At 45.4% G+C, this 21,718-nt stretch overlaps 1 protein-coding gene across 1 annotated transcript in view; it reads left to right on the top strand.

Annotated features, from left to right (window-relative positions):
- The first annotated feature begins 3,934 nt into the window (after positions 1–3,934).
- The window catches only part of HEATR1 (HEAT repeat containing 1), a 67,579-nt gene continuing 49,795 nt past the window's right edge, over positions 3,935–21,718 (top strand). The window contains exons 1-12 of the mRNA XM_066595822.1: positions 3,935–4,010; positions 7,054–7,215; positions 8,208–8,424; positions 10,940–11,081; positions 12,428–12,529; positions 13,664–13,804; positions 14,782–14,993; positions 15,638–15,771; positions 16,247–16,349; positions 18,557–18,667; positions 20,516–20,633; positions 20,745–20,852. Coding sequence (XP_066451919.1) covers positions 7,074–7,215; positions 8,208–8,424; positions 10,940–11,081; positions 12,428–12,529; positions 13,664–13,804; positions 14,782–14,993; positions 15,638–15,771; positions 16,247–16,349; positions 18,557–18,667; positions 20,516–20,633; positions 20,745–20,852 — 1,530 coding nt within the window. The 5' untranslated portion in view covers positions 3,935–4,010; positions 7,054–7,073. The remainder of the gene's footprint in view (positions 4,011–7,053; positions 7,216–8,207; positions 8,425–10,939; positions 11,082–12,427; positions 12,530–13,663; positions 13,805–14,781; positions 14,994–15,637; positions 15,772–16,246; positions 16,350–18,556; positions 18,668–20,515; positions 20,634–20,744; positions 20,853–21,718) is intronic.

The raw sequence follows: 21,718 nt of genomic DNA, 5'->3' as shown, positions 1-21,718 counted from the left end.
GGAAGGGCTTATATATTTAAGCCCTTCCCGACAATTCATCCCGCGTACGCCGGCAACCCATTGCTTTCAATAGAGCCGGCTGTATTGCCGGCTCCATTGAATTCAATGGGCTAACATCGTTCTTCTCTGCCACAGCTGTTACAGCTGTTGCAGAGGAGAACGATCTTTACGCTGACAGTGGGGGGGGGGGGGGGGGGGGGTCTCACTCTTGCCGCTATTGTGGCTTAATAGTGGGACCTGGGAACTTGAGATGCAGCCCAAAATGTAGCTCCTCGCCTGCCCTATTCGTTTCTGTGTCGTTTCCATCACTTTCTTGTGTTTTGCAGGTTTTCACAAATGAAAACCTTAGCGAGCATCGGCGATATACAAAAATGCTCGAGTCACCCATTGACTTCAATGGGGTTCGTTACTCGAAACGAACTCTCGAGCATCACTGAAAGTTCGACTCGAGTAACGAGCACCCGAGCATTTTGGTGCTCGCTCATCTCTAGTAACTGTCATGGGTAGATGTCAAAAGCAGTACTCGTAATGGGGGCTGTGAGACCAAATGTCATTGAGCTGAATGCCAAGAAATTGTTCCAACACACACAGGGGTGTAATGATGGCGCCACCTGTCTCTTGCTGGCGGACAATGAAACAGTTGGAGCTGCTCATGCTTGTTGGACGACCAGACGATCCTCTCTACTGGTGGTCTGTCAAGAGCATCCTGACCTTGGTCGCTGGAAATATGATACTGCATGCCGGTAGTGCACATCTCTGCATACGATAAAAGCCATACCAGTGGGGGAACAGACAGGGGCGAGACGCAATTGTAACAATATTAAACAAAACTTCATATGTCAAAACCCCGCCCATTCAGGTGAGCTGTCATGGTAGCAGGACCAGTCATGTTTGCCAACACAGAGCTGAGTGTTTAGCCATTTTGGACAAATTGTGATATATTACGAATAATTAATTAGATATTAGTGATGAGCGAACGTACTCGTTTAGGGCTTTTTCGCAATCGAGCATCGCTTTTTTTCGAGTAACTGCCTACTCGGGTGAAAAGATTCGGGGGGCGGGGGGTGGAGCAGGGGGTTGCAGTGGGGAACAGGGGGGAGCTCTCCACCCCCCCACTCCCCTCTGCAACCCCTGGCGCCCCATGAATCTTTTCACCCGAGTAGGCAGTTACTTGAAAAAAGCGATGCTCGATTGCGAAATAGCCCTAAACAAGTATGTTCACTCATCTCTATTAGATATATGAGAAAAAGGATTACACTTTAATACATTTTTCAAAGCAATCTTTAATTTTGTCAAGTTTAACTGCAATGTATTTTTTTTTGTTTCACCGTTTTTAACCCCTTCCTGCTCTAGGGCATACATTTGCATCCTACGTCATCGGGGTATGTATGAAGAGAGATCGCAAGGCAACCTCTCTTCATACAGCGCAGGCGTCAGCTGTTTATTACAGCTGACACCTGCGACCAATAGCTGCAACCGGCCCATCGCAGCTATTAAGCCTTTAAATGCCGCTGTCAATTCTGACAGCGGCATTTAAATCCCCCGACCATCGTGAGATCGCAGGGAGCCGTGGGGGAGTCATGGCAGTCAGGGGCCTTCTAAAAGGCCCTAGAACTGTCTTAGCAAACTGCTTATCAAGCCGTCCCCTTGGGGTGGCTTGATAGACTGACTGTCATATTGCAGTATGATGTAATGCTAGAGCAATACATCATACTGCAGGAGCGATCAAAGCATCCTATGCTGGTTAAAAAAAAACTAATAAAAAATTTTTTATTTAAGATCCATAAATTTTTACAAATTGTGAAGAAAAAAAAAGTATTAAAAGTTTAAATTACCCCCCTTTTTGCCATATTTATAATTAAAAAAAAAATCTAACTCATAAAACAAAAATACATATTTGGTATCGCTGCATTCGTAAAAGTCTGATCTATCAAAGTATTGCATTATTTACCCCGCATGGTGAACGTAGTCTGAAAAAAAAAAAAAAAAAAAAAAAAGACTGCCAGAAACGCACTTTCAGTTACCCTGTCTCCCAGAAAAAATGTGATAAAAAGCGATTAAAAAGTCGTATGTATTCCAATATGGTACTAACGTAAACTACAGGAAATCCCGCCAAAAATGAGCCCTCGCTTAAGTACGTTGACAAAAAAATTAAAAAGTTACTGTGCGCAAAAGATGCAGCAGAAAATAATTGTTAAATATTAAATGTCTTTGAAAAAAAATACAAGTACTACAGCAAAAAAAAACAAAACAAAAAAAAACAAACTATACAAGTTTGGTATGGTAATCATACCGACTCCTAGAATAAAGTTATCATGTTATTTTTGTTGCAGTTTGTGCGCCGTAGAAACAAAACGCACTGAAAGATGGCGGAAGGTCGTTTTTTTTCATTTTACTCCACTTAGAATTTTCTAAAAGCTTTTCAGTACATTATATGGTACATTAAATAGCAGCATTGAAAACTACAACTCGTCCCGCAAAAAACAAGCCCTCATACAGCGATGTCGATGGGTAAATAAAGGAGTTATGATTTTTCAAAAGGGAGGAGGAAACAACGAAAATGGAAAAAAAAGGGGGCCGTGTCATTAAGGGGTGAAAAGGAGTTTTCCCGGCTATTTATATTGATTACCTATCCTTCTCACACACAGGGCGCGCCGCCCCACACCCCCCTCCTCTCACACGCAGGGCGCGCCGCCCCACACCCCCCCCCTCCTCTCACACGCAGGGCGCGCCGCCCCACACCCCCCCCCCTCCTCTCACACGCAGGGCGCGCCGCCCCACACCCCCCCCCTCCTCTCACACGCAGGGCGCGCCGCCCCACCCCCCCCTCCTCTCACACGCAGGGCGCGCCGCCCCACACCCCCCCCTCCTCTCACACGCAGGGCGCGCCGCCCCACACCCCCCCCCTCCTCTCACACGCAGGGCGCGCCGCCCCACACCCCCCCCTCCTCTCACACGCAGGGCGCGCCGCCCCACACCCCCCCCCCTCCTCTCACACGCAGGGCGCGCCGCCCCACACCCCCCCCCTCCTCTCACACGCAGGGCGCGCCGCCCCACCCCCCCTCTCCTCTCACACGCAGGGCGCGCCGCCCCCCCCCCCTCCTCTCACACGCAGGGCGCGCCGCCCCACCCCCCCCCCCCTCTCACACGCAGGGCGCGCCGCCCCACACGCCCCCTCCTCTCACACGCAGGGCGCGCCGCCCCACAGCCCCCTCCTCTCACACGCAGGGTGCATCCCATGACACCCCCAACTCTTACAAATGTGGCCTCCACACCCCCACATACAGAGTTCGCTCCCCAACTCACATTGCACCCTCTCCTCTCACACACCAGCTGCACCTCATGACTCCCCAGCTCGCACCCAGCACCCCCTCCCTTCACCCCCATGCTCCCCAACCCTCATACAGACTGCACCCCGCATCTACAATCAGCCCCCTCGCGTTACACACAAGCTGCACCCCATGAACTCCCCCAATTTCAGTTTGCACCCCACACCTCCACCTCTCCCACATGCTGCACTCCACGACACCCGACTGTCACACAGACTGTACCATGCACCCCCACCTCTCACACGCAGACCGCACCCCATGACCTCCCCCATACTCACACAATTTGCACACATACGAGATGCTCCCTCGGACCCCCTGTCCCTCACAAACATTACCATACAGACCCCCAACCCAGCTGTACAGTACACCACAAAGACCCTCCCGCTGAACCCCTTTCGTCACAGACACCCGCCCCGCAGGCTCCCTATGCCTCCCCTCCTGCTGCAACTCCCTGCAGACACTGCTCTCTCCAAGCCCCCTCTCTCTTAGAGACCCATGTGATTGGGGAGTGTCAGCTGACCTGCTTGCGTCAGACCTCCTTTCACCCACTCCACTCTAGTCTCTACCATAGAGTAGGGCCGAAGTGGGGGTAGAGCTAGCCGTAGTAGTTCCGGGTCAGAGGTTGTCCATGTGGAGCGCAGCAGTGAGACGCCGGGTGATCAACCGTGCAGCCGTAGAGAGGTACCTGAATCGATATACATACGGTTATTAACCCCTCGTGCCCCAGGCTGAGGAGGATCTGCTGCTCAGCAGATGAGGGGTGGGGGTTAGACTAAAGCTTTGTCCAAGTTTTCGTTGCGGCAGGATATTAAGCGGTTCCGATCAATAGTAGTAATCTTTGGCGCAATGAGTTCCCCATGCTTGTTTTGCTCAGGCAGCTTTCACACCGGCGTTAGGGTCAGTTCAGAGTGTCCGTCTCTCCGTTTTTGGAGGAGGGAAACTGAAATAAAACAGAAGAAACACATTTGTTCTTATTCCCAGTTGATTTAAATAGGGGTTAAACACCTCTCCCAAAATGGTAAGCTTGCCTCTGCTTTGTTAGCTTACTCTTTTTGGCCTGGAAGAACAGCGCAGTCGGCAGCATTATCTTCCTGTTAAAATGGAAACCTGACGGAATGGAAGCAGACGGACGCTTTTGCGTTTGTGTTCCGTTTTTTTTTTTTCAACCACATTGAAATCGTTGTTAGAAAAAAATGTATTTTTTTTTTTTACCTGTTTTCAGTTTCTCTCCACCAAAAATGGAGTGGAGACACAGAAAGCCTGAACTGACCCTATTGCATCTGTGTCGGAGATTCCGGTTTGCTGCTCTGTTCGGGGAGCAGTGAAGGGGAGTCCCTGTGGACTTCTTGAATTTTTAAATTTAACTCTTTAAACTTTTAGTATAATTTTATTTTTATAATAACCTTTTATCCATTTATTTTGCCTCTTTTTTTAATACACATAGAAGACTTGAACTTGCGATTGATCGCTCAGGCCTCCCTCACACAGGATCGCTCAGGCCTCCCTCACACAGGCGTTTGCAGAAACGCAGCGTTTTTCAATGCTGCTATTATTTCAGCGGCGTTGTGATGCATTTTTGACAATGTTTTTTCAGCCAAGGATGCTGGAAAAAAAAAAATCAATCCTCACCTAGCTGGCGCTGTCGAGGTCCCCGCCGCTGTTCTCCGGAGCTCTGGGCAGGTTGCCAGGCACTTGTTGGACCGGCAAAGCATCTATTGCTAGTGATGGGGATTGAAATCCCCAGCGAGAGATTGCTCTGATTGGCTGAGCCTGCTAAATGTCAGCGGGCTCAGCCAATGACAACCAGCGCTGAATATACCAGTCGCAGCCATTAATAGAATGGCTGTGATTGGTGCATCGAGCACCAGCTCTGATTGGCAGAGTCTGTGCTCCTGAACCAATCAGAGCAATCTCTCACTGGGAGGAGGGGATTTCAATCCCCATCAGTAGCGATGGATGCTTTGTCAGCTCGATAAGTGCCAGCAGCCTGCCCGGAGCTTCGGAGAACAGCGGCGGGGACGCTGACGGCGCCAGCTAGGTGAGTATTACATTTTTTCAGGTTGTGCAGCTAGCGCTGGCAATTAGGGCTGCCAGAAACATGGTACCAAGTTGGGTGACGCACAGCTGAAAACGGCCAAAGATAGAACATCGCTGTTTGAGGCTTGTGTGAGCAGCGCCATTGAAAAAGAGCGTAGTACAGTGTTTTAGCGCAGCGCTGAACGCTGTACACGAATATCTGTGTGAGGGAGGCCTTATGCTGTACGGTAGTTCTACCGGCATTCAATTAGGAAAGGCAAGTGAAGTGCTATGAGGACTTGATTTTGCGTAGTTTTTATCGGTACCATTTTGGGGTACATATTGATTGTATGACATCAATTTTTTTTTTGGGGGGGGGGGGGGCAGGGTGAAAACTCTCGCCTCGCAGTGCGAGAAAAAAAAACGGGATATCTCCAGTCTTTTCAATGGGGCCAGCGGGAGCAGCCCCATTGAAAAGCTATGGAGGATACCGTGGACTTCTGTCACAGCTGTGGCAGAAGTGCAGCATGCTATCCCATTGCTTTCAATGGGATCAGCGCTGCTGCCGATCCCATTGAAAGCAGTGGTTTTTGGCAAACCCTGCAGTATGATTTTCGGGGAAGGGCTTGAAATATAAGCCCTTCCCTGAAAATCATCAATAAGTGGTAAAAAAAAATTACTCCCCTCTCCGCTGCTCAGACGCATCCTACGGCTGGCTCCCCGACACTGCTATCCAGCACTTTCAGCAGGCGCGGATTTAAAAATCCCCGCCTCATGAAAGGGCTGTGCTGATTGGCTGAGCGCTCAGCCAATAACAGCTAGTGCTTAGCTATTGACTGAGCGCTCAGCCAATTACAGATAGTGCTTAGCTATTCATTCATGAACGAATAGCACTATCTTAGCTATTTATGAATGAATAGCACTATCTTAGCTATTTATGAATGAATAGCACTATCTTAGCTATTTATGAATGAATAGCACTATCTTAGCTATTTATGAATGAATAGCACTATCTTAGCTATTTATGAATGAATAGTTAAGCACTAGCTGTTATTGGCTGAGCGCTCAGCCAATCAGCACAGCCCTTTCAGGAGGCGGTCCCATTAAAAGCAATGGGATAGCATGCTGCACTTCTGCCACAGCTGTCACAGAGGATTCCTTCATCCCCGCAGGGATGAAGGAAACTCCTGCCACAGCTGTGACAGCTGTGGAAGAAGTCCCCGGCATTCTCCATTTCTTTTCAATGGGGATAGCGCTGCTGCCGCTGGCCCCATTGAAAAGACTGGCGATATCCCGGTGTTATCCCGTTTTTTTGTCTCGCACTGCGAGGCGAGAGTTTTCACTTGTTCTCGCAGCGCAGTGGAAAAAAAAACGCCAGTGGGTGTCGGCCCTTATGTGGTTAATGCATACAGTTTTATTTTCTTTCCTTTTTTTTCGTCAAATGCCTAAAAAAAAGTGTTCAACTAGAAAACTTTTAACATATACGCTAAATGTGCATTAAAATGGCATGTGAACTGAAGTAGGAGGGATGCAACTCTTCATATACTTTATCTACCCCCTTGTATGACTGGCATGGATGTAACTAATGCCCTTTGTGAAGCCCTGCCGGTGCCTACAGTGTTGGTGCTGATGTCTATGCAGTTTATAGATCACTCTTTATATGGCTCGTAAACTTGTATACCTTTTTTGTTGTTTCCTTCACACGCAGCACCCAAGCAAGCCACAGAAATGACGTCTCTAGCCCAGCAACTGAAGCGCCTTGCGCTGCCGCAGACTGACCCCAGCCTATTTGGCCTTCGCCAGGTTGCATCGCTTCTCTTTGATCATAAGGAAGCTGCAACTATCGACAGAGATACATTTTATGCTCTTGGTAAGTCCGTTTCCTGTATAGTAACCGACATCTGACAAGGTGAGCTGAGGCTCCTTATATAGCCCCAACGTATGCTGTGTTGTACACTACAACATGGAAGGGGTTCTTTACTGTAAGAGCAGTGACACTGTGGAACTCTCTGCCTGAGGACGTGGTGATGGCAAAATCCATAGAGGAGTTTAAGAGGGGACTAGATGTCTTTCTAGGGCACTATGATATTACAGGATATAGACATTAGGTGATCAGTGGGGTTGATGATCTTAAACATTGATCCAGGAATTACTCTGGCTGCCATTATGGTGTCCATCGGAGCTAATTGGCTCGCAGTGGTTTTTTTTCCTTCCTCTGGACCAACAAGGGGGGGTTAAACCAGGCTGAACTAGATGGGCATTGTCTTCATTCAGCCTAACATACTATGTTATAGTAGAGGTTTCAGACTGCAAAACAATACAGCGTAAGTTGAGAAGAAATGAATATGCATGAAAAACGGTTTAGTTTTTCTTGGTGTTCATGAGTGTCACGTTACAGTATTGTATCGACCCATTTGATCCTCTTTGGGTATGAGTATTTATTTAGAGGGACCCCGTCACCCTTCCTTGTGGTTAACCCCCATGAAATATCCGTCCTGGAGCATCTTTTTTCTTACAACAGTATTTTTGCGCCGTTCATCTGTTATTCCTCCTAGAAACTTATAAATTGCAATTGGGCGTTGGGGGTGTCCCTACACAGTCAGTCAGTGCTGCTGGACCCAGAATGAGTAGGGACACCTCTTGGAATGCAGAATGATAACATCCAGTTGTCATTTTATTCTAGGAGGCATAACATAGGAACCATATCATCAGTTCTATGAAAAAATGCTCCAAAATTCTTATTTTATGGGGAATGTAACTATTTACTAAAAATATAGACCCGTCAGGAGAGATAACAGGTCGTCTTTACAATGTGTGTTTGAATACGCAAAACTAATTCTACAACTTTCTATAACTTCGTAGGATGCACCGGACTGGAAGAGCTTATTGGGATTGACGACTCATTTGCAATCTTTGAGGAAACCCTGTTCAGTAGTACTTCTAAGACCATGGAGCGCAGCGTGCAGACCAAAGCTGTGAACGAACAGCTGGATGAAAGCATATCCTTGTTTCTTACACACCTCTCCCCGTATTTCATGCTGAAGCCAGCTCAGAAGTGCATGGAATGGCTTATTCAAAGGTACAGTCACCACTATGATGAGAAAACGTTAAAGTGGTTATAGTGGATATAGCTGCCGCCACTAGGAGGTGTGCACTAAGCAAGCAGGTGTTAGCTCCTCCCACCAGCGATACACCCCTTCCCTTGCAGGCACTGAGCTGAATCCGTTTTAGTTTAGTGTCCATAGGAGGCAGACCATTTTTCATTTCTTTTTTCTCTTCCAAGTGGGAATCGTGAATGATCGAACTTCCTTGATTGTTACCAAATGGTTGCATAGACAGACTTGTTACTCCACCTCCAAGCTACCCTGCTTCCTGCAGGCCATGGGGGGTCACTAAATGTTCCTGATTTCCCCCCACTCCCTTCTACCCCCCCCCCCCCTCCTTCCCATTTTCAGCAATCTCTCACCATTAAGTAATTGACGCTGAGGAGGTGACATTGCTGGTACTATGGGGGAGCCGAAGAGAAAGGGAGGAGGTTACTGGATAAGTATGGCGCCATTCCCTAGACCCTCTCAATGCTCCTCCAGTTAGCCTGAATCCTCTACACTCTACTGTCCATCTCTTTTTCAAGTGTTTCTAGGGGTCAACTTTCTTTCTCTGCTTCCGGGCACCATGTCTTTCTTCGGTCATCCACTTTTCCTTTGCGAGCGCAACCTGACTGATAAAGTAGCAAAGACCCCGACTTGGTGCAGCCTGCTAGGTCGTGTTCTCCGGTCACTCGTCCTTTTCCTAGGCCTCATCTACACCCTACACGTAGCATGCGGGACCCCATGATCTTCCTTGCCCTATGGGCTCTAGCGGCAGCAGTGGTGGACTCCCTCACGTCCTCCCGAGACTCTTTTGTCATAAGCACAAATCTGGGCATTAGCTCCTTTTTAGGACTTTCTTGGGGGCCAGCCAGCACCCCCTGCTCTCCCACTGCGTGTAATTGCGCTTGGATAGAAGAGTGTCTGTATCCACGTTTTGTACCCCTGGGCTATGCTGAAAATCTAAGCCCCTGGCTCCAGGCCTTGCACGCAATATTAACTTCATATACAAGGTTTTGATGAATTCTTAACTCTTTCCTAGAAGGGGGAAATGAGACAGCGTTATGCCCCTTATGACTACGAGATTCTGTCATGGCTTCCTGATACTGGCAATAGCTGCTGCCTGCAACGACTGTGGGGATATGTCAAACTATGGCAGGGGTGTTGGAGTGGCTGATATTTGCTTTAGCTGCGTAGTCATGGCAGATATAGAATCTAACTGTATTACCTTAAGAATGGTAGAGTTGGAAGGGACCTCCAGGGTCATCTGGTCCCACCCCCTGCTCAGTGCAGGATTCACTAAATCATCCCAGATAGATATCTGTTCAGTTTCTGTGTGTAGACTTCCATTGAAGGAGAACTCGCCACCTCCAGTGGCAACCTGTTCCACTTATTGATCACTCCTCCCATGGAAGAGGGTGATGAGGTGGTGACTGCTGCTCACAACAACTGCGTAGACATGTCAAGAACTGAATCTAGCCATAGTACTCTTACTCTTATGTAAGAGAGTGTAGACCCGTCAGGTACAGAATCTAGCAGTAGTACCTTTACCCCTCCAGTGGGACGAGGCTGATGCTTGCAGCAGCCACACTGACTGGCTTTGTATGTGACCAATCAACGGTGCAATTACTCCTCCTATGAAATGGGACAGTTGCTACATAGACTGTTGGATAGATATCAGGCAGCTACACTCCCCCTTAGGAGAAGTGCTGACATTAATACGGCTAGGCTTCTTACCAGTTGCAGTCGTCTTCCACATTTTTCTAGTTCAGGAGACTTTTCTTTGCATCATCAGTTGATGTTGCAGCTTACATGGCTTCACAGGTGGTGGTGCATGAACAGTTCATATTTTGTTTCTTCCCACTGGAACGTCTTAAGGTCTTGTGTGTGCTCCAGTGACACTGAAGAGAAATAGGTATTTTTGTTACTTGCCGTAAGATCCATTTCTTGTCACGTTCATTGGAGCACATGAGAAGGTTACTCATGGCTTCCGTGGACTTCATTGTTTGGTTATTATCCAGTCACCTTGTATGTGGATTTACGACTACTACTGCCTACGTATAAACTGATTTAACTTAGTCCCTGCAGGAGGGGTATAGCTGCTAGGAGGGAGTAACTTTTTCTTTTCTTAGTGTTGCCTCCTAGTGGCAGCACCTATACCCTTTTCGGTGTTCCCCAATGAATTGATGAGAAATGGATTTTACTGTAAGTAGCAGAAATCCAGTTTTTTCGTGCATTTAATTCCTTGCAGGACTATCCTTCACCACTTTTGACCCTTTGTGGGTACCTGATTTTTGCCCCAACACTAGCTGCTGTGGGTTGGACATCCGCATTGGGTCAGAACTAGAACTGTCATAGAAAGTATAGCTCCCATTAATTTCAATGGGAGTGAAGCCTTCTTTGCACACTTCCTGATCACTATATATTTGGTCATTCTGGCTTTATGTACTGGGCGGTTTCTGTTTTTTCAGTTTCCTGATGTGTAATATATAGTATTGTGTTCCCCAGGTTTCATATCCATCTCTACAATCAAGACCTCCTGATAGGCTGCGTTCTGCCATATCATGAAACTAAAGTATTTGTCCGAGTCATTCAGCTTTTAAAGATTGAAGACCCCACTCATAAGTGGAACTGGCTACATCCAATTCAGGTAACTACTAAAGTCTCATCGCATCCTATTTAGGCAAACTATTAAAGGGGTTGTACCAAAACTCCAAGTTATCCCCTATCCATGGGATAACTTGCTGAGTGGAAATCTTACTGCTGAGACCCCTGTCGATCTCTAGTACACGACTCCTGTTTTCCGCTACCTTGCAGGAATATCGCTCTGAACGAAGTGCTGGTCACACATTGATTTCAATGGGGCTGATGGAAATACTTAAGCGGGTAGCGTTCGGGTATCGGCAGTCCCATTAAAAGTGAATGGTGCGCTTGCTTGACCAGTACTTTATTCAGTCTTCTCCTTTCTGCTAGGGGTATAATAACCCCCAAATGAGGACGATGGGACATGGGACCCACGTTCTTGAGATCAGTGGGGGTCCCAGTAGTGAGACCCTTATTGATCAGCAAGTTATTCCCTATCCTTATAACTTGAAATTCTGATACGAGGCCATTTTAAAGGACCTTTCTGGTATGATTACAACAATGCCAAAATTTATTTTTTTAGGTTTTTCAACTTTTGCATAATAGAAACCGTTATTTTTGTAATTTTTTATTTTTTTTTGCATTTAAAGTTCCATAATTTTGTATTTTTCCATGGACAGAGCTGTTTGAGGGGTTGTTTTTTGCGTGACTAGCTGTAATTTTTATTGGTATCATTTTGAGGTACCTGCGGCTTTTTTGATCACTATTCATTTTTTTATGTGTTTCTAGAGGACTTAAAGTTTGAAAGCTCTAATCGCTATAATAATGCATTGCAGTATTTGTATTACAGTGCGTTATCGCTCAAAATAGCTATCGCAAGTCACGGCAGTCTTGGATACCAATGGCCCTCTACGATTACATCACGAAGTGCTGATGACCGCACAGAGGGAGTGTGCTTCCTATGTGAACCCTTTACATGCCGCAATGTACATTTATCGCTGCATATAAGGGGTTGAGAGTGGGGATCGATGTTCTCATGGATCCCTGCTATTTCAGCAGGAGGCAAGCTATCAGTCACAGCCGGCTCTTGCTGCAAGATAGTATGCGCTCAGAAGCTTACGTCCTGTTGCTTTTAGTACCCCCGAGCCAGGTCGTCCTGTAACATTAAGGGGTTAAATTAGGGGTGTCAAACTCGTGACCCATGGTCTGATTATCCTTTCCTTTGTTCCCCCTGTGCACGGTAGGACTGCTCCTTGAGTCAGGGACAGAGATTATTGCTATAATGTAGACTATAGTATAGCAGTAACGTGTCAGGGCTGGTTTGTATCTGTAGTTCATGTACTGCACTATTAGTAATTCAGGAATTCGCACTGTGCAGACCAGGTTATAATATTTTTTTGTCATTTTCTACAGAAACCAGGGGTCCCTCTGGCCAGAAGCACCTTAATCACGCATTGCTGCAAGGACATGGGGTTTATGGAGTTTATTTGCAGTTTGGTCACAAAAGCTCTAAAGGTTTGTATTGCCACGTACGGGTACAGATGTAGCCAACGTTGCCCTGACACTTAAAGCTCCATTCAGACAACAGTATTTTTTTCAGTATATTGCAGAAGTACATGGGCGTCAAAACCAGGAGGAGAACTTGCAGAGAAAAAGTATAGCGCAAAGATTTGCATCTCTTTCCAGATCTTCCTGGGTTTTGCTTACAAGTACTGATGCAAACTACTGATCAAATACCGTCATCTCAATGGGGTGTAATGTGTGCTAATGTAAAGACCATGTACATCTTTGGGGGGGGGGGGACAGTTTATTTTTTCTCGCACGACTGGTTTTGAACTGCGAATTCCGCGATCGCGGATGATCCGTGGGGTTAAACGCAGGCATTGAAAGGCATGTATTTTCGAAGTTTCCTCCTGGGTACGAATTGCGTAACTCGTGAGCGGAAGAAAAATCACAGCACGCTCTATTTTAAAGCTGGTTCTGCGCGGACAGCCTCCATTGATGTCGATGGATGCGTGCATCCCACAGCCCATACGCAATTAATATTGCATATGAGTGGCAAAATTGCTCGGGACTTGGTATGAGAATACATAGAAAAGGAGAGGGAGAGAGATGAGTGAATGAAATTTTCTAACGTCGTTTCCTACTTGCGAGTTTTCTTCCGTTCTGGCTATATGCTGTGCATACGCGTAGATCTGCCCGGTAAACCGCATGCATCCACCACCAAACACAATTACTTTCCGCGATTGATCATAGGTCTTCCTCTGTGAATATCCGCATGCGGAATCCAACTTGTTCATATGAGCATGGCCTTGCATGAACTGACTCATTTTTGTGGTGGGGTTTAATTACAAAACGCCATTAACTCCCCCACCATCATCCTCCCGCTGTAAACGTTGAAAACCGCCGCCGCAGTGCATTGAGTACACCCATTATAAAATTAAAACGGACGACTACTTAGCGCCATTGAATACATTCAGTAGCATCTTTCAGCTCTTGCGTTGTGGAAACAATAGGTATAAGTATGACCCTTACATCCCCGGACTCAGCGGGTCACCTGCTTTCAGCTTAGCTCATAGGGATAAAACTAGCTGTCAGATTCCCTTTAATTATTTTCTGGATGATGTAACTGTGGATTTCTTTTCATAGGTGTTTTCAGAAGAATCCGAAAACGAGGCCAAGCTGAGGGTCTTAATATCGTTTTACGTCTCAACAATAGTGGCTGCTTTGGAAACTGCTGAACGTATCTCTCATATGTTTGTTGCTAAACTCCTTCCTTACGTGCAGAAGGTATTGGCGCTTTGACTAATGTTATGTCTTCTACAGTATTAGCTGTAGCTTCTTGCCATCCAGGGGGGCAAATCTCTAATACAAATTGACACAAGATTCGGGACAGGGTACAGATAATGGAGCGTATGAGTGCCATTGATGGAGAGAGCTCCTGCGTTGGGGCATTGGGACTACCCTATTTTAGGCAGACTGAGGAGCCGGCTATGAATGCTGGAGTCTCTGCACATTAAATGGTTGCACGTTTTTCTAGGTTGTTGCCGCAATTTTCCCTCTCTGCGTCTCTACTGGAAAAATCCATGGCCATAGACGTCTTTCTGTGGGCATAGTTGGGACATCCAGATGTGGGATTTCTAAGGGTCTGTTTACACCAAACAATATATCGTTTGCTCGCTCTTTTGGGAAAACAGGCAGATATGTTGTTGGCTCGTTCAAGTGAGAAATCATTCATTTTTTCACATTCACTGAACAATTGGTATTCAAACAAAATGATAAGTGAGCGAGCCAACGATGATTTTTATGCTTGCATAGAATAAACGACAAGCAAAAAGCAAACAATTTATCGTTCGGCTTTGCTTGCGTTTAGACCAATCGATTATCGTTCACTTTCGCTCGTTTGAATCGTTCGGTCTAAAAGGGTATTAAGTTGCAGTCACTGGGCAATTCCTTTAATTCACCTCAAGCTTATTTACCAGGACTTTTATTACACAGCAGCTTAAAAGGGGACTGTTAATGGGAATACGTTTGCAGTTCCTTTCTGGACCACTGCACAATGTACGGAGCTGTGCTAGTTCTGGCACGCAGGGTCTTTGGCACTAGCACACCGACTCCAAAAACAGCTGGTCAGGAGTGTCATACCGCTTGCTAATTTGATATTGATGACCAGTCCTGAGGGTTGAGGTCATCGGTACTATAGTTCTGGAAAGCCCCTTTAATATTGAAAGATCCTTTCTGATTGGTGCTTTACTTTTCTTCTGTAGGGATTGAAGTCTTCTCTGGTAGATTACAAAGCTGCCACATACATGATAGTATGCCAGTTAGCTGTCAAAACCATCATGGAACCAACGTTGGTGAAAGCCCTAGCATCACAACTCAGCCGCAGGCTGCTGCGGACTCCGTCTCTGGTCCGGGAAGGAGTGGCAGCTATGATAATTCTTTTACAGAGTCAACAGTCAAAAGATGTGGGGAAGAAGTGAGTACCTCGAAATACTGGATGTGTGTTGTGGAAGACAAACTACTTTACTATTGTGAGGAGTAAGAGAGGCTCAAATATGACTGATGTATTCCATTAGTGAATGTTTGTACTGTCTTGTGCATCATAGAAATAGGTATAAATACTTTTATCTGTTTTGACATTACAACATAACGCCATACACCTGATGGGCCTGGCCTAAAATTAAAAAAAGGGCATACTCTCCTAACCTAGAGATCCGAGACACAACTGAAAGCTGCGCCCGTTAGCATCGTCGACTTCCGGGAAGGCATCTGGCAGAGGTCTGCTGCATCCAATCAGAGGCGGCAGCATCACCGTACATACTCCTGGTATCATGGCGCCCAGTGCTGATACCAGAGTATCTATGGTGACACTGCTGCCTCTGATTGGCCGCAGCAGACACCTGACTTCACCAGGCCTTCTATCCGGCTGCGTCCTGGGGCTCTAGGAGAGCAGAGTATGCCTATCTATCTCTCTTAGGCCGGGCCCAGCAGTTGGACAGGGTTTTGTTGCAATGATAAAACCCCTTTTAAGAATCATCCTATTGAGGATGTAATGAGGAAGTCAAGCAAGTTTTAATTGTGACGACTTTTTCCATTTTATTATCTACTCTCTTTCTCCAGACCATTTTTGCATCTCTGCAAGGTTCCTGAATTAGTTTCTGTACTTCAGAAAATTTCAAGTTCCTACGACGCCAGCCCATTGTTAGAATACCTCCTCCCGAATCTAGTTCGCTCCATTGTTCCCTCATCTACAGGTAGGTATATATTGTGTGTATACCAGTCCAGGGATTGTGTCCACAAGTGATGTAAGAGAGTGGATATCAGACCGAGTTCACCCGAACAGCAGATTACACACTCGAGTTTTGCGCTTGTAATATGCTGTATGAATCTCCCCTAGGCTGCCATGTTGCTGCTCACATGACTTCCGTGAAATACACGCACAAGCAAAATCGCAGCATGTTCTATCTTATAAGATTGGTGGCTTGTAGCGAGTATGCGGTGTCATTGTGTACTCCATGACGAGCAACTGTGTCTCACGGGCAGCATTCAGAGAATTACGGCTGTCTGAGCCCGGCCTTGGGAGGTTTTTCACTTTGGTCTACTTTTTCACATTTTTATTATTTATACACCTGTTTACATTTAGGTGCTTGTATATTTTCAATCATTTTATGCCCGTCTTTCCTTGGTCTTTCTTTTCCTAAGTACCCATGTGAAGTTTTTTCTCTTCAGAACCCCAAGCAGATGATCCAGACCCAGAGATTTTTAAAAAACATCTGGAAGCCATCCTTATCAATATACCACTACACAAAGACTTGGATAAGTTGTTAGCTCGGTAAGGCGTTTGTTTTTCTTAGAACACAATTGTCTTGACCCTTTTGTTGCTGAAATTCCAACTTTGAACATACACAAAGCCTGAATCATACAATAAATATTATTATACCCCCATATATTTTGTGAAAATACTATCCTGCACTTGACAGTGTGCGCCCTCATGCAATTTGGCATCAAAATGTGTTTTGGAGGTAAGGACAACACGTTCATGTCTGTGACTACAATTGTGACACAAAAAGTGCCTGAGATGCAGATTACCTCTAAAAATAGAGGTTCATAAATGTCACTTATGCCTGTGTCTATATGCAGATATCATCATGTATGGGGCGAACAATATGCAGGAGGTGGTTGGATGTATATCTGATGACCTCACTTCCTTAGTAGAATTCATCCCTCCCCATAAGCATATCTTGGTAAAGGGGGTGATGACTAGCGAGGAGAGAGATCAGCGTAACAAGATGTGATCTTTCTAATATTGCACCTGAAATATTAAGTCCGGTATCGCTTGGAAGCTGAGACTGTGGTGTTTAATGTCATATTAAGGTCAACCCTTCATGTTCTTGTCATGGCCCTTGACCGTGAAGGGGTTAAAGTTGTTCCCTTTAGGCAAGCTCTCCTGGCATGTTCTGGCTGTCGGAAGCTTCTCCTCCATTCTGATCTGCCTCATTTAGTACTCTGCATGCAGAAACTGAGCAACAAACTAGAAGTTACTGGCTTCTCGCTCGTTGTCCGAGCAGGACGTGCGTGTACACTGACCGATAATCATGCAGATTCTTGCTGGATTGTGCAAATCTGAATGAATGATCGTTCCATAGATCTTTAACATTTAATTTGAATTTAATTTAGAAAGCATTTCCAGCCGTTCATGGAGGGTTTATGCCGCTCACTTACTGTTCTGAGTAGCACTGGATGGAGCAGGTGATGCCATTTTTTGCACACTTCTGTAGATCATTTTAGACACTTTTTTTGGGACTCTGCTTTAAACAAAAAAAAGTGTGGCTTCATGGGAGAGGGCAGGGAATAAATACAACACTTTTGTACAAAGCCTGGCATAAAATCTGCTGGAAAACTGAGCCAGCTATTGAGGGGTATAAACCTATTTGGGCCATAAGGACCCTGTGACTCTTCTGGACAATTTTTCATCTGCACTTTTTAAAAGCCGTAACTCTTCTATTTTTAGCACAGTGAGTTGTAGTTTTTATTTGTGCCATTTTTTGGGGGGTACTTATAGTGTATTGTAAAACTTTTATCCTTTTTTTTTTTTTTTTTAATGGAAGGCAGGAAGAGAAAACCTCAATTTTTCAATTTGTGTTTTTTACAGCGTTAATCATACAGCATAAATGACAATTAGTGCAGACTGGTATAGGTTTTTCCACTTTTGCACAATAAACCCCCTTTTTGGGGTGGGGGGTAATTTTTTTATATTTTGTTGCATTCAAAATCCCAATACTTTTTAATTTTTTTTTATTTTTCCATGTACAGAGCTCTGTAAGGGCTTGTTTTTTTATTCGTGCGCTTTTTTTTTTTTTTTTTTAAGAGAAAAATTTTGCCTCCAGTTTTCTTTTTATTTATTTTTTTTTGGTTAGTAGTTTGCAGATATTAAAAAGCGTCTCCAGCTCTGCACAATCCATGCTGTACCCTGCACAGTGGAGACTAGCCGCCATGAACTAGACCCGTTTTCATTCGCTGACAAGTGTTCTGTGGTGGCTGGGTCAGCATCAGAGACAACTGAGCGCACATAATGGAGGAGACTGATCAAAATTTATGTCTACTTTGTTGAATACAATGTAAGGCTGCATTCCCATGAACATATATCGGCTCGGTTTTCACGCCGAGCCGATATACGTCGTCCTCATCTGCAGGGGGGGGGGGGGGAGGATGGAAGAGCCAGGAGCAGGAACTGAGCTCCCGCCCCCTCTCTCCCTCCTCTCCGCCCCTCTGCACTATTTGCAATGGGGAGAGGCGGAATGGGGCGGGGCTAATTCTCAGAACTTAGCCCCGCCCCTGTTCCGCCTCCTTTCCTGAAAGAAGCCGTGAAAACCGTGAAAGCTCCTTTCGTGAAAACCGAGCCGATATACGTTTCGTGGGAATGCAGCCTTATACTTGAAAACAATGGGCGAGGCGTTCTGAGAGAACTCCTAAAGATTTAACAGACTGTGATTTTTTAATTTTTTTTATTTTGTATTTATTTCTCTCATTTCTCTGCAGAACTTTCCTGGAGGAATTCCTCACTTACGGAGAACAACATCAAGCCGATGATGACAAAATGTCTGAATTGCGCCAAAGTTTTCTCCCGCTCATCAGGCTGTTGGAAAACAAGTACGTAGGCCTAATGTTTCTCAGCAGATTGCACTGATGTACTTAGCTTATTGATATAGAAGTATGTTTAGTAAAGTCCAGAGATCCTTCCAGTAACCCATCTCTCTGTGTACTACATATACTCTACAATTGTACTTTTTTTTTTTTTTTTGTCCACATCGGTCTTTATGGTCTTCAAGATTTCTTCTTCCAGTCATTCAATTAGAAATGTCATTGTGGATATACAGGAGGTAAAAATCTACCCAGTAATGAATACACAAATACGCACTTGTCTGTACTATAACAAGCTGTGCAGCTCCATGTCCTACACGCAACCAGGACAGAATTGGAAATAAACAATGAAAGTTTCTATTAAATTAAGCAAGCAGAGATCTTGAAATCTGTAAGACAAATAAGGCGGCTTCACATAAGCGGAATTTGCTGCTTGCCCCCTTTGTGTGTTGTGTCACAGTCGCGGGGCACGCATCAAGTACTTGCTGCTGGCCACTGATCGCCATGCACTGTCTTGGCGCGTATGCACATGTAATACTCGCCAAGATACACCATGCTGCAACCTTTATTTTGCGCAGTTTGTGTGAGCAGTCACATGGGAGCCTATGGCAGATTAGTACAGCCTATTCCATGCACGAAACCCGTTCGGAATATGTTGTAACAATACATGTGTGTGACGTAGCCCATGTCATGTAAACTATATTGGAACATTGTAGAACTACTCAGTAACTTTTTTAATTTGCCTCCTTGTCCTCCTTTTCACAAGCAGCGGGCTAACCTGCCTGACTGCTGCTGAGTCACAGTTCATGAATATCCAGGACTACAGAGCGTGCAAACAGTATTACATCCTTGACTTGCACTGCAGCTTTTAAAAAGTTATTTTATGAGAAGTTTGGCACCAAATAAAGAAACTGAAATGCCACTGTCATCGGGGTTGGTTTATTCTGCCCTTAGGACCACATAACCCTGGTGTCAGCACTTGACAGCTTGCTGAAAAGTAACTAATGGAAGATTACAGGAACAGATCAAATTAAATACAAAGGCACCCTCCCCAATCCTGTGATGTCAGGCAAAGGAGATGTGCAAACCAGATGTGTGAGCATTAGGTTAATGGAGAGTATCACATGGGTATATCACCAGTACAGAAACCATCTGTACAGAAACCATCTGGTTTGTGTGCGGTGTAGCCACATTCAGGGAGACCTCATATACCAACAGAACGTGGACAATGAATCCTTGTACTAGCTGTGAAGGCATCACGCACATCGTCTGCTGAAGCACTTGCTCAGGAGGTCTCGCAGGCCTTTGGAACATCCATTAGGACCAAAACCATCCATAGGAAACTGTATGTGGAGGGTTACCATGGATGAGTGGCTGAACACAATACCAATATCACAGTAGTGGTGGTGTTTGGAGTGTCATTTTTGGACTGTAAATGAGTGGAAGCAACTGTTGTGGACAGCTGAATCCTAGTACACCATCTTCCGATCAGGTGGTCGCAATTGGGCGTGACCGTTACCTGGAGAGCGGTTTTTAAGTGACTGCAAGATCAACGCCAATGGGAACACACATTGAGGCCAACGACAGACCAACACTGTGTTGGAAAATATGAATAAAATCTAATTTCATCACCTTCTATGGGTCTCCCAATACTTTTGTCAACATAATGCATAAACACATACAAACTAATGAGAAAACCCTATATAAATTGCAGAGGTTCACAAAAAAGCCTTTCATGATGTCATTGGTTTAAATTTGTCTGCAAACACAATTTTTTTCAGCCAGATTTTAATGTCTATAGTATGTTTGAACATATGGCTGCATTCATCACGCATGTAACCACTTCTCTGCCTGCAGGTATCCGGAAGCCCTGGATTCAGTGTTGGAAAGACAGTTGAAGGAAGTTAAAGATCAGGACAAGCAAGAATTGTTCCACCAGTTCATCGCGCTGTCTACCAGTGGAGGAAAGCATGAGGTGTGACCATCGGCTATACGCTACTGTTGTAATCTGCTCATGATCTTATAACTCACGTGATTGTTTAAATATTTGTATGTGAAGTCTGTAGTAATTCATAAACTGTTGTAGTTGTTGGCAGACTGCGGCACTTCGTTCCTGCTTAGCCTGAATCACCCGCAGGCGGCGGTGAGACACCTTGCTTTACTGCATCTGAAGAACATCATTGAGAGGTCCAAGGTGAGTTGTTCTCTTCTGTGTCGGGTTTAATAGCCATACAGGCAAAATCTGCTGGACATTTACTTAAAAAAATATATACTTTTTTTCTTTTAAAGGGGTTTCTATGCAAATGCTACTGATGACCTATCCTCGGTATAGGTCATCAATGGTTGATTGGCTGGGATCAACCGATCACCTGATTGGGCGCCTGCTATCAGCCAGCGAAACATAGGAGATGGGTGGAAGCAGATGCCTCCAACCCCTGTGTAGTTGCATATTTATTGCCTCCAAACCCTGTATTTTAATGCATATTTATTGAATGTTAAGTTTTACTTGTACAGTCTCTCCAAGTTTTCCTAGAAGCAGAACTTAGACAGAGTGAGACTGAGCCATAATACCAAATGTACCCTATGCGAAGTGCTACTTTACCTGCAAAATAAATTGGACTTTTGTAATAATCTTAAACGACGCCTCTAAAAGTAGCAATATACACTCCTTGTGAAAAAAGACTGACTGTGGTATGCGATGGCCCCAGACCATCACGCCACCAGTGGGGGGGCAGTGTGCCGCTCAACAGCAAATTTAGGATTGAGGTGCTCACCTCTAGGTGTCCAGACACGAACACGGCTGTCGTCTGTGGCCAAAATATACTTGGTTTCATTGCTGAAGACAAACCAGATCCACTCCATAGCAGTCTGGCTTCGGTGTTCACTGCACCACTGGAAACTGAGGTGATGGTGGATGTCAAAGGCCATACATATAATGGGGGCCGTGAGACCAAATATCCTTCAGCCAAGTGCTTGGAAATGGTTCAGGCAGACACAGGGGTGTAACGATGGCACCACCTGTCTCTGGACAACAAAACAGTTAGAGCTGCTCATGCTTGT

The sequence above is a fragment of the Eleutherodactylus coqui genome, chromosome 3 (assembly GCF_035609145.1).
Source record: "Eleutherodactylus coqui strain aEleCoq1 chromosome 3, aEleCoq1.hap1, whole genome shotgun sequence".
Taxonomy (NCBI): Eukaryota; Metazoa; Chordata; class Amphibia; order Anura; family Eleutherodactylidae; genus Eleutherodactylus; species Eleutherodactylus coqui.
The sequence above is the reverse complement of the archived record's forward strand: the minus strand, read 5'-3'. Positions and strand labels throughout refer to the sequence as shown.